The sequence below is a fragment of the Dipteris shenzhenensis genome, chromosome 28, assembly GCF_047967505.1.
Source record: "Dipteris shenzhenensis isolate YYH24624 ecotype China chromosome 28, Dip_SZ_1.0, whole genome shotgun sequence".
Taxonomy (NCBI): domain Eukaryota; kingdom Viridiplantae; phylum Streptophyta; class Polypodiopsida; order Gleicheniales; family Dipteridaceae; genus Dipteris; species Dipteris shenzhenensis.
The window spans coordinates 43,238,327-43,252,076 of NC_141623.1; the positions used below are offsets into that span (position 1 = coordinate 43,238,327).

Below are 13,750 nucleotides of genomic sequence, written 5' to 3' on the forward strand. Positions count from 1 at the left end.
TCATCCCCTGACTTGTGTCATTCTTGTGACCATGTCATCCCCTCACTAAGTGACTGGACATAGCTGGTCCTGCATGATCTCTATATAACAAGCACAGAACTAGTCCCTCTAATGTCTTCCTTTTGCGCGAGCATTCGAACATACACTCCATGGAGGGCCCCAACAAGCGTGACCTTGGCGCATGAGAGATTCTGGTTTCACCTTGGAAAAACCTCACTATCTAGAGCCTCTTCTTGAAAAAGCATGTCAAAATCATTTGCACACACATTACGGTCCCTTGCCTTCCCACTATAGATGGGCCTTAGTATTACATGGATCTCCCAGTTGCATTGGTAACTGCTTGTTCCACTAGAAGTCACCAGCTACTTCTAAGTGAGAAATTCGACGTCCCATCACTCAACCTTCTCGCCCATCACTAGACCTCCCCTCATATCACTTATCGTTCCCATCACTCGATTGAGAGAGGGATATTTCTTTTTTTTATTTTTTGTGGCAAAAAATTACTTCTATTAAGTATGAAAGAAAACTGCAGAGCAAGTTATATCATGTCAAAAAAAATATGAGAGAGATCAAAGCTCAAAAAGAGCTAGCAAATAACCAGGGATGAGGCTGAAAATGGCAAGTCAACCTTGAGACAGAATCACAGAAGAAAGATCCCCTCCAAACTCGGAAGAAATTGTTCCTCCTAGCAGAGGCTGCTCTCGATAACCCCTGCATACTCGCACAGATGGCCAGCAAGGTATGTATAGTATCAGTCCAAATACTATTTCTATGGAGAGAGAGAGATATGTTTGTAGAGAGGGATATTTTTATGGAACAAAATCTGCATTTTCACAATCTTAATGGAAAAAGTCTGATGAGAACAATGAGGAAACTCTATACTCCTTTCTCTCAGTGTTTTGAGTGCCACTCTTACTCTCTAGTGGATTTTGGTAGCTATGGGATCCTTTGTATTTGGTTGACAATTACTTGGTTATGGAGGAGGCCCTTTCTTTTAGCTAGATTCATGGTAGGTCCAACAATGTTCTTTTCATTTTAGATAAGAATATTTTTATTTGAAAGAAGCAGAGCTGCATTTTTCACAAGAGCAAAGTGTTCAAGGCAAAAGTACACCATGAATAGCATGAGAAAAACCTGAGAGGGCCAAGCCCTACTCAACCAAAAATCCCAGTAGAGATCCAGGGCTGAGGCTGAAAGTAAGGGCTGTATTTTTACCGAATGCCACTAGTTTAAATTCTAATGAGAAAGGGTGCGAGATCCTAGAGGATCATTTGTCATTGTTGACATGGTTGATGTACCCTGTTTTGTTGCACACTTGAAAAGGGTTTGGAATTTTAAATCTTCAAATCTCTCTCAACTAGTCTCTTTCTCTGTGAACACCATTTTTTTTTTCATGTTTTTTGAGCCTGATGGTCTCTAGAATTCTTATATTCTCTTATTCTAATCAAATGTTAAGGCCGATGCAGGCCATCAAAGACCATTCTGCCCTAGAGCAACAACTGCGGAATGAAAGGGAGGAGCGCTTAAAAGCATTCTCACGATTTCAAGTTTCTGAGCGCCGTTTGCAGCGTAATTTCTTTTTTCATAAATATCTAATGATAGGAATACCATTTACAGCTGTGACCCTTTAAGCTTCGTTCACTTAATAAGACATCATTCTTGGAGAAGCAAATGAGACAACCAAAGCATGCTGAACATGGGGCTGAGCATCAAGCTTGTATAGCCTTTATCTCATAAGTACCTATTGCCACAATTTCATATCCTTTCTTGGGATCCTTGATCCTGCATTGATCATCTTGAAACTCAACAAGCATGTGTTGATCATGGGAAATAAAAGAAACTGAAATTAAATTCTTTCTCAAATCTGGGACATACCAGACATCATGGATGCATTTTTTCTTGCCTGAATCCAAAAGGATGGGACTCCTGTGATGTCGCTGCCTTTGTTATAACTGGTACCACTATCTCAACTGTAACATTCATGATACTAAGCACAAATGCAAGGACTACATGCAGTAAGATCAGAGGTTGCATGGCTTTGTAAAGTCTTAGAAATGGCCCTCTGGCCCATCATGGTTGGAGCAAAGTTTTGTGGCTACATGTGTGTACATGAATGTAGAACTGATGTTTCTTAATGATACTTGAGAAAACAACAACAACAATGCAATGGAGCACCCCAATGGTAAGATTTTGAGATGAGAACCGGGGTATGGGAAGCCTTTGGATTGAAATTAGGGCTCCATTCCTTCTAGTTGGTGTATGGCACTGAAGTAGTTTGAGGTTGCATGGCTTCATAAAGTTTTACAAATGGCCCTCATGGTTGGAGCGAAGTTTTGTGACTATGTGTGTTGTGCACAGGAATGTAAAGATTGACAGTTCTTAATGAGAAAAACAGCAACATGATGGAGCACCCCAATGGTGAGATTTTGAGATGTTGACCCAAGGGTATACTTTGTTTCTTATCATCCAAGATCATAGCAGACCACTCTAGGGGTATCATGGTGAGCTTGCACCTTTTGGCCTCACCATCCAAAGTCGGTTGCCAAGACAAGCTCTCTCTCACCCCTCAGCCTTATTCATCTTCTTAATTGACATGACTATTTCAGAGCATAAAGTGGAGTAGAAACTCCTAACACAGATTAGACATGCCTTTGCTTGCTATACATAGACAAAGTGGTTCTATTTGAGGAGAGAGCAAAAGCATACTTCAACAAATCACAAGCCTATAACAACGTCTGAGAAATGTGACACTCAAGCAACTACGACTAAGTGACCTACAGCTTTGATACAAGGGGCAACAAAGCAACGCGGACTGACGCTCAAAATGGACAACAGGGCAATGCAAGACTCAACGAACTCCTACAACAACAGCGACTTAGATGAGCCAAACCCGATTGATGCGGTGATTGGCAGGAGCACAAGCATCACGCATGATAGTGTAACGAAAGAAGGGGAGGCCTTCTCTCGATGCTCTTCATCAATCCATTCTCACTCTCTTGAGTCCCACTACAAATACTTTATTGGAACCCCACCATAGAGCCACAACATCCATGAACCCAAGGCCAAGAGAAGTGGGTACCACTAAGAATCCAAGCCATACTCTACAAAACCAATGACCCTAATAAGATGGAAAGCAATCTCCAAAAGAACATCATCTGAAGTTATTGACAGCCTGCCTCTCATATCGACATAAAAAACCAAGGCATCCTCGTGTGATCGTGGCAAAGCAATAACCCGAAGTGGAATGCCCAAACCTGAGAAGGCTCCCATCCAAAGTGGAACAAGAAATAGGCATATCATCCGTTTCAATTCAATCCACTCGAATGGCTGCATCAATTTGCTGGATCCTCCTTACACTTCCTCTAAGACGACTTACTATTTGCATTCTACGGTCCTCAGAAAGCTTTTTAAAAGCTTTCTAGGATACTACAAAGGATCGTTGCATATAGGTGCCATGCTCACCGAGTATGCTATCATCCCACATGAGCAACTGTCTATCAATCTCTTCTAGAGAAACTAGGGGACTTTTCGGAAGAGCATTTTTGAAGCTGCTCCAAGCTTTCAGAATGGCCGCCATAAGAGAAAAGAAAGGAGGCCTGAGGGGGGATGAAGTAAAAATCCACTTGGTGCTACCCATCCCAGTCTCCGCCTGAAGAAGGGATACATGCCTGTATGCTTGGAATAAAGAAATCCTTCCAAGGCTCTTGCCCAGCAAAAGTTCCTTTACCACAAACTCGCAAATTAATGCCCTGCACTGCAATTCTGGGTCTATGATTTTTTTTGTGGGAAGGATCAACGTCTCCTAAGCTACCCTGGCCACAGTATCTGTGGTGCCATCTAGCCCATTTCCCCAAAAATTCCTTATAGGTCTCTTGAGGTGAGTAATGCAATCCTTAGAGATGCACTAATAAGAGAAAACATACCATGATGTGGCCAGAAAAAATTGGTTAAGAACCACCACCCTAGAAGCCAGGTCCAATTTGGCTGAACTCCAAAAGAGGATTTTCCTCTTGATACTCTCCAACATCCCCATACCGACCTAGCATCCTAGATATCTGATGGGAACACCCCTGTGAATCCATGTAAAATCAAAATCAGCCCTGCAATCAGGAGTGTCCTTTCATCACATTGATCCAAAAGCCATTGGATTTGTTCCAATTAACATGAGCACCAGCTCTACAGTACAAAACAAATCCAAGGCTACCCTGAAAGCAATGAGTGTTTGAGGAGTGGCATCCAAAAAACAGTGGTGTCATCTGCGAACTCATAGTCTATGAGTTCCTCATTATGTATCATGGGAAGCTTCAGCCCAAAAATATCAGCTTGTGATCTGAGAGAAATGCTCATAGCTTCAGCCACAAAGAAAAAAAGAGGGGGGCGAGAGAGTATCCCTGACGGACTAATCTAGAAATCTGAGATCTCTCTCCCTTGATTCCTCTTATAAGTACCTAGATGTGGGATGATCTGTACAAAGAGGATACCCCTCTAATCCATGCATCTGAGAATCCAAAACAATGAAGGGTGCCCTCTAGGAAATCCCAATCTACTCTATCCCAGGTTTTCTCGAAATCCAAAAGTAGAATTGCTAATTTCTGGCCACTTTGCATAGCCCAATCCGAAGCTTCCCCCAAATTTATATATATATAAAAACGCTCCTTCCATGCACAAAGCCTGCCTACGTGTCATGGATGAGGTCCATAAGATAGGATTGCAATCGTAAGCTGATTGCTTTCGCCATAATTTTATATAAGGTGCCCAAGAGAGTGATAGGTCTCCATTGTGGCATAGTACGAGAGTCCCAAACACCCTGCATGGCAGAGGTGAATCTCATTCCAACAGGCGATAAAGAATGCTTGGGAAAACCCATTTGAACCCGAGCACTTGTCCTTGTGAATAGCGAGTAGAGCAGTCATGAATTCCATATCGGTGAAAGGTACATCTAGCGAGACCCTCATATCCTGTTTCGCTAATAGTGGAATATGCTGCCAAATCTGAACCCTAACATCATCTCTGACCGGCGTGCCAGGTTCTATTGCTGCGAGAAGGAGGCATAAAAATCAGTAGCTATCCACATGACGGCATCTGGATCAGTCTGCATGACCCCGTGTCTGAGGGGGGGGTTCCTACCACTTCCGGAAGTATTACCCGAGGCCTAGGGCACTGGTGCGAGGAGCAAGCAAGACGTGCCAATGGTGTCACGGATGGTGCATGGGGCGAGTGCTGGACGATGGTGTCACCGATGTGCAAGCGATTCAAGTGCAAGAGTGATGTAAGCAAAGAGAAAGACGAAAGCGGAATGAAATCACAAGAGCCAACCCTCGACATGCGCGGAATAGAACTCAAGGCACATGACAGAGGGTCCATTATACCAGGTGAAGGGAGATGAGGGGAGGAGAACACAACAAGGAGAAGTGTTAGAGTAGCGAGCAGAGATGGAAGAAGCATAGTTCGTTTGGAGGAATGAATCATGCACCAATGAGAGTTACACTAGATGACGAATACACCCAGGAGAAGATATACACTAGGCGAGCTCTGGACTCTAGCCTCTCTCTCTCCATTCATGCTATATGCTCCAATCGGAATGCACCTATCCTGGAATGCCCCCTAATCCTCCCTCTTTTTCCCTCTTCACCTTCCCCTCGTCAGCTCCTCCTGCTTCCCTCCTTTCTATTGGTTGTCTTCTTGTATCTTTAGCCGTTCCGCGGCTTTGTCCCTTGATGGCTTTTGCAACTCCCCAACCTCCTCGGAGTCGGTGAGTTAAGTACTCCATGTGCACTCCTATCCACTCCATGTGCACCTGACACTAGTTGGTGGCGAGCTCAATTGGTGGTGCAACTTCCCATGTGCACCATCATGTGCACCACTTGTGCTCCCTTAACGGCTGGATTGCTTCCCATGGGCACCACCATGTGCACCACCTGTGCTCCCTTAACTGCTACAGTCTAGTGCGCCAGCCCTTCACTCTGACCAAGGGGGGCGAATGAGCTTTCACTCTGACCAAGGGTAGATGAGCTTAGACCAAGGTCGGTCCAGGCTCTTGAACATGTCCAAACATGTACTCCTCCAGTCATGTATTGCTTGAGTCATGTCCTAGTCATGTACCACTCTAGTCTCGTACTGAATGACCGAATCGTGATCGGATGTGACTAAAGTGTGACCAAGGTTTATCCATCCTTGACATGTCGCTCCACTGACCAAGATGTGAACAAGATGTAACCCAGGTGTGACCAAGTTCTGACCAAGATGTGAACAACATATGACCCAGGTGTGACCAAGGTTTGATCACCCTTGACATGTTGCTCTAGGACTGAGATGTGAACAAGGTGTGACCCAAGTCTTGCTCACCCTTGACATCTTCTCCAGTGACCAAGATGTGAACAAGGTGTGACCCATGTATGACCCAGGTTTGAATAAGATGTGACCCTGGTATGACCCCTTGTGACTGAGGTCCAACCAGTAAAAGTACAACAGCTCCCCATTCACCGTCCTGGTGAACGACCAAGGTTCTGTGCTATAAAGTTATGAGTATAGATTGTTCAAATAAAAATGGATTTTAGCCTTACATCCCAAAACTGAAATAAAAATGGATGTTGGCCTTACATTTCCAAACTGAAACAGAAGCCTTACATCTCCAAAACTGACACAAAAATGGCTTGTAGCCTTACATGTCTAGAGAACCCCATCATCTACATATTACACATCATGGTCTATGTACAGTGAAGTAGAATTAAAGAAAATACATTAAAAGTGCTAGATCTAGAATGCACGGAGCCGACAAAAAAGAAATGCAAACATGGGAGATTCAGGAGCCACTGCTTGCCGGATGAAAGCCAAGAAGGAGACGGGGGCGGTGGATGTGTGGAGGTCCTACGGTTGGTCTTCTCCCGCTCCTCGATCGCGTCCATAAGGTTGCACAGGTCTTCATACTTTGACTTGTAGTGATGGTAGCCAGACCTGTAATGATCATTCTTAGATCTAAGAGCAGAAATTTCAGTTTGTACAGATGGCAGCCAGATCTATAATGATCATTCTTAGATCTAAGAGAAGAAATTTCAGTTAGTAGCCTAAGAGCAGAAATTTCAGTTCGTAGCCCATGAATATCCCCTTGCAACCTTGAATGTGAAATCTAGAGAGTGTCTATTTCCTCTAGAAGCTGCTTCTGACTTTGTTCCATAGTAGATATGTGACTCTGTAACTCTACCACCTGCTGGTCAGCTTTGGTTTTGTCCTCCATCACGGAGGTGTAGCTGTCTCGTAGAGCTGCTAGCTCCTTCTGAATCTCAGCCTGGTGGGCTGAATGAAGGTCCTCCATAGCCTTTTTGTTGGCTGCCCACTTTGCCTCCTTCACCCGAAGATGTTGCTTGAGCTCATCTTGCTGAGCTTTCCACTGAGCCTCCCTGGCCTGTAAGGTTGTATCCCAGTGAACTTCCTTTGCCTGTAAGGTTGTATCCCATTCCCTACGTTGATCTGCAACAACAAGTTTTTCATTTCCCAAACGGAGATGTTGTTTCTGGGACAATAACTTGCAAATGTGGCCTGGGGTATTGAATAAGGCAGCACCCATCTGAATGAAGATGTCATCCATAATGCATTGTGCCATGTGAAGCGATCTTTTGGCCCACGCATATCTATCCCGAAATGTCATGTGATCAATCATGTCAAGGATCTCACCATATTCTTCAAAGGCTGCCCGCATACCTTTATCCTCTTGGGTCTCCAAAGCTCCAATCGCAGTGAGTGTATCTATGTCAAGGTAATAGCTCGGAGCCCTAGATGCTTTCTTGTTGCAAGCCAAGGTTTCTTGCAAGGGGATTGTGAAGAGTTGGTCTAGGTCCTTCAGTTCCACACAAACTGGAGACCTCTTGCGCTTTAGGACATACATAAGCTACTTGTGATCATCACTCTGCTCCTAGATCTGTACGTCATGGGAGAATAATTCTCCTGAACAGGAGGCAAGTATATGTCCAATGTATCATTTTCTGGCAATGGACGGCAATCAGTACGCAAAGGGTAACTTACCACTCACGAAAATAACCTCACTAGGTCACATATCGAGTGGGTTTTGCTCAATATCCTCCACACTCTGATTTGGTATCGCTCGTCGAGATACCTGGGGAGGTGTCCTCGTGTCAGCAATGGTCTTTAAAGAGAGATTCAAATCCAGCAGTCTGCTTCCCTTCGATACCTCTCCAGTATGAGAATATAAGACAAAGGTCACTGCACCCATAGCGGCTGCAGTGTTAGGAAATGGGGTCAAGTTGAGTCAGTTTTGGTTTGTTCTAGTGAGTCGTAGTGTGAGTTTTAGTCTAGTATGTCCTATGGATGCCACGTGTCACATTGGAAGTTATCCCATATGCATTGGTACTCATATGTGTGTGTGTGCTCTATATAAGAGTTCTACTTGTCACTTGTCACATCAATCAAGTATCAAGCCTAAAAGCTCTTTGGTCTACATGTGAGTACTTTCATTTTGTTCATTGCTCTTGCTGTTTCATTTTCATTTCATTATGTCTCTCTTTGAGTATCATTATCTCTCTCCCTAGCCTACTCTCTCTCTCTCTCTCTCTCTCTCTCTCTCTCTCCCTCTCCACCATGTGCCTTCATATGGTATCAGAGCCTCCTTTTCTACCTTTTCCTTCTCCATGCTCAATTTAGAGGATGAGGGAAGCTCACAAATGGAAGCCATCCTCTCCTCCATGATTGAGCTCCCTTCCACTCCTCTCTCTCCATCTTGTTCTCTTCTCACCCTTAGCCTCTCCATGATCTTCTCTTCTTCAACAAATTCAAGCTTGTTGGAGCTTATCTAAGGGGGAGTTCCACTCACTTCCATAGGTGTTACCGGAGGCCTAAGGCCACTGATGTGAGAAGCGTGAAGTGGGTGATGCATAGATCTATGACACAGCTCTACCTCAGCTGCACTACACTGCGTGATGCATGAACCTATGACACAACACTAGTCGAAGGTGCTATGGAGTGCTGAGTGCAGATGTACAGAGGCGATGGAGGGCTCCTAGGTTCACCCCTTCCAGTCTATGGCTAGTATATGGACGGATACTATACACACCTTGGTGGCCATCTGAGAGAGCATGCTGGATCGTCTAGAGCAACTACTTCTAGGAGAGGTATTTTTTTCAGAGGTTTGAGAGGACCTCCTTTCTTTCTTTGAGTCTCCTTCAAGGTTGAGGTAGCACTTTCAGCCTCCACCTTGGATTTTTGTTAGCTCGTTCTGACCTTTTTTTTTTCTCATTCATGGCATGATGTACTCCCGCATTTAAGCTTGCTCTTGCGGTTTACATTCATACTTAATAAAGTAATCTTTTTGGGGGAAAAAAGCATACACACTAGGTGAGCTCTTGACTCTAGCCTCCCTCTCTCCACTCATGCTCTGTGCTCCAGTCGGAATGCACCTATATTGGAATTCCCCCCAATCCTCCCTCTTTTTCCCTCTTCACCTTCCCCTCGTCGGCTCTTCCTAGCTGGAAATCTCTTTCCATCCTTCCTATTGGTTGTCTTTTCTGTCTCCTTAGCTGTTCCTTCACTTCGTCCCTTGATGGCTTTTGCAACTCCCAAACCTCCTCTGAGTCGGTGAGTAAAGTACTCCATGTGCACTCATGTCACCTGACACTAGTTGGTGGCTAGCTCAACTGGTGGCGCAACTTCCCATGTGCACTATCTGTGCTCCCTTAACTGCTGGACGCTTCCCATATGCACCACTTGTGCTCCCTTAATTGCTACAGTCCAGTGTGCAAGTATTTCACTCTGACCAAGGGCGGATGGGCTTTCACTCTGACCAAGGGTGAATCAGCTTTGGACCAAGGTTGGTCTAGGCTCGACATGTTCAGACATGTACTTCTCTAGTCATGTACTACTCCAGTCATGTTCTAGTCATGTACCACTCCAGTCTCGTACTGAATGACCAAAATGTGACCAAATGTGACTAAAGTGTGACCAACTTCTATCCATCCTTGACATGTCACTCCACTGACCAAGATGTGAACAAAGTGTGACCCAAGTGTGACCAAGGTCTAACCATCTTGGCATGTTGCTCCAGTGACTAAGGTCTGACCAAGATGTGAACAATGTATGACCCAGGTGTGACCAAGGTCTAATCACCCTTGACATGTTGCTTCAGTGACTAAGATGTGAACAAGCTGTGACCTAGGTGTGACCCAGGTCTGATCACCCTTGACATCTGCTCCAGTGACCAAGATGTGAACAAAGTGTGATCTAGGTATGACCCAGGTGTCAATAAGGTGTGACCATGGGTATGGCCCCTCGTGGACGGAGGTTCGACCTGTAAAAGCACAACACCCCATTTGAGTCAATGAGCTGAGTGGGACTCTCTCTACTATGTTTCAGGCCATGAGTAGAAGAAATGCTTATTGACTCTACCACTCATCTGAGTCCACAAGGACTCTTCTGCATGAAAGTCTGCTCTTTGATCTAGTAATGTCTGCCGAAGAGCCCTTGCTCTTGCAACAAGGCATTCTTGAATACAAGCATCTGTAGGCCGTTTCTTCTCGTTCCTCTAAAGGGCTGCCAACGGCTAGCAAAGAACAAGTTTCTGATCCAACCAAACATCTGTGCTACTAAACTAGAATAAAAGGGCATCCTAAGCTGCTCTCTCCAAGGAATGGATACCTCCTTCTCTACCCCCCATCTTATCAGAAGACAACTCCACCATGTTGAAATCATCTCCTATGACCCATGAATTTGCAATGGGGGCCAAGAAAGAAGTTCTTTCTATAGAAGGACCCCTCGATTATTAGGTGCATAAAGACTGAGAAAACCAACCTTATGTACCCCAAGTAAAAGAATGATTCATTGAGCCCTAGAGGGAATAATGATATTGTGTCATCCCCCCCCTTAGTACCCAAGACAAAAATATGTGACCTTAAAGCAATTTACTAACTTAGCACAATAGTCTATAGCATCCAGCTTGTGCTCCTAAACGAAAAGAATATCAATGGAGCCCTCTATAACACCTGGATGGAGTTGAGTACCGATAAGCTGCCTATGGTGGTGATGAGGTATACCAGTGAGGCCGTGTATGTTCCAACTAACAATTCTCATCGGCGGGAGTAGCATGGAATACCTTACCTGGCCTAGTTGCGGCAGCCCTCAATGGGGAAAGACCTCCTACTCGAAGAGCGTGGGAGAGAACCAAGCGGAGGAAATCTATGGGTGAAAGAACTTGTCCACCTGAGGAAGGAGCAAACCTGGGATCGAAAGTAATACCAACCACTACCTCACCAAAGGTGGAAGGCACAAAATTCTCATTAGGAAAGTCCGCTAGATCTTGAAGTTAAGGCCTAGGGTCGAGGTACATAAAATGCGTGTAGTCGAAACTGGAGAGATGGTGGCGACAATTGTTTGAATATGAAGCCAAAGTGAGTCTAAAATGAGTATTCTAGGTGATCTAGGAGTGGTTTTATAGTCTAGTGAGTCCTAGACATGCCACGTGTCAACATTGGGAGATATCCCATAGACATTGTGACTTTCTAGAGCCTAGTGGTACACTATATAGTGTTGTACTTGTCTATTGTCTAATATATCAGTCAACATCAAGCTATCAATACATTGTGAGTATTTTGGTTATTGCCTTGTACTTGTACTTTCCTTCCTTTCCATTTTGCCTTTCATTATGCTTTCCAATTTTAATTCCGTTTCTAGCTAGCTACCATGTCTCTTCATATGGTATCAGAGCCTTCCTTCCTAGCCCTTCCCTTGCTCCTTGCTTCTCCATGAGGTAGAGGGTGCCGGAAAGAGAAACTGCCCTCTCTTTTCTTGGAGGAGCTCCCCTTCCCTACTCCTCTCCATTGAAGACTTCATCAACATTGGGATTCTCCTCCAATGTTGTCTTCTCCAACTTGAGCTTCTGCCACCTCTCTTCCCTTTCCTTGGTGAGCTCTTCTCCTTCCTTCAGCTACAAAGACGTCTTGGAGTGGTGTTGTTTCTGTTGCTCTCTCTGTGACCTGCAGATGATATGACGCTTCTATCTGGATCTGGAGGCAGAATCATGACTTTGTGTCTTTAGGAAAGTTGTAGAGGACCTTGAGTACTACAATTTTCGTTCTTACATCATTGCAATCCGAGTTTTCTATGAAAAGATATAGCTCTTGCAAAAAGTGACGAAAATTATTCCTATGTGCGGATTTTGTTCTTGAGTTCACGAGATGATAGTTTCCAGCCTACTGTCACTATCTTGATCTCCACCTCTATCTTTTTCTGCTCCAATTGGTGCCCATGAAGCTAAGCTATAGCTGCCCACGCAGCTATTCTCTCTGCCCGCCATCTAGCTGCTCACGTTGCTTCTAGTTGCCCACGCAGCTGCTCCTGCTGCTCACGCTTCTCCTATTGCCCACGAAGCTCTATCTTCTTGCCATTCGAGCTGCCACATTGCACACCTCATCCACCTTCTATAACGGTGTGTAGACTCCACACTAATTTGCAGCAAGAAGATAAAGAAAAATAATCTTGATGTGAGGTACGGTTACTTCTTGGCCTCTTCGATTACTTCTCTGACTGCCTGTGGTGCTAGGCTGGCACATTGAGTGACTCTACTAGTCCTTGTGGCACCTCCGGCCTCTACATCGATTTTTAGGTGACTCTTCATCTTCTATCTTGAGAGTCATGCCATGACCGCTCCATGTAGCTACCCCATGGACTTCACCGACACATATTTTGGGACATCCATGCCTACTGCTTCATCAACATCATCATCGACTCGCAGGGATGTGCACACATGTGCAGTGGCTACTTGGAGGACATCTCTTACTCCTAAGAGATCTATTTTTATCATTCCTACAGCTTGATGTATTTTGGGGTCCTCTACCCTGGGTAGTCCCTCTAAAATGATATGTATTGAGTGTTTGGTTGTCATTGAGTCTAAAGGTCCTCTGCCTTGGATAGTCCTCCTAAAAAGATGTATTGGTTTTCCTATTTTGGTGTGTGGCTTTCTAACATGTCCTGTTATGAAGCCAAGGGGGGATGTACTGTGGGAGCCATGTATTGGCTTTGATAGGTTTAGAGGCGGATGTATTGTGGGAGCCATGTATTGGCTTTGATAGGTCTTGTTATCAGGCCTGGCCAAGTTCCAGGATGTTGGTGTATTCCTAGACCTATGAGTTGGTCATGTAGCCATGCTATAACGTGAGCCTCTGAGCATGTTGAATCTCAAGCCATGAGAGTGCTTGGATCAACCTCTGAACACGCTCAAACTTTAGCCTCTCTGAGTTACATAGGGTGCACAATTTGATGACTATCATTGTCATGTTCTGTTCTTGGTTCCATTCCAATAGTCCCTCACCTTAGACCGTCATTGTCATGTTCTGTTCTTGGTTCCATTCCAGTAGTCTCTCACCTTGCCTTCATGGGGGTTGTTGGAATATGAAGCCAAAATGAGTCTAAAATGAGTGTTCTAGGTGGTCTAGGAGTGGATAGTTTAGTGAGTCCTAGACATGCCACGTGTCATATTGGGAGATATCCCATAGACATTGTGACTTTCTAGAGTCTAGTGGCACACTATATAGTATTGTACTTGTCTATTGTCTAATATATCAGTCAACATCAAGCTATCAATACATTGTGAGTATTTTGGTTATTGCCTTGCACTTGTACTTTCCTTCCTTTCCATTTTGCCTTTCATTATGCTTTCCATATTTCCATTCCGTTCCTAGCTAGCTACCATGTCTCTTCAACAACCTCCTTCTCTATATCCAGGAGGGAGGATGTTGATGAAGGATGAGTC

General features: G+C 44.5%; 1 protein-coding gene across 1 annotated transcript in view; it reads left to right on the forward strand.

Annotated features, from left to right (window-relative positions):
- LOC147883595 (uncharacterized) overlaps positions 1-13,750 on the forward strand; it is a 205,074-nt gene that overhangs the window by 45,657 nt on the left and 145,667 nt on the right. The window contains exon 6 of the mRNA XM_087399525.1: positions 1,467-1,569. Within this exon, the coding sequence (XP_087255651.1) occupies positions 1,467-1,569 (103 nt within the window). The remainder of the gene's footprint in view (positions 1-1,466; positions 1,570-13,750) is intronic.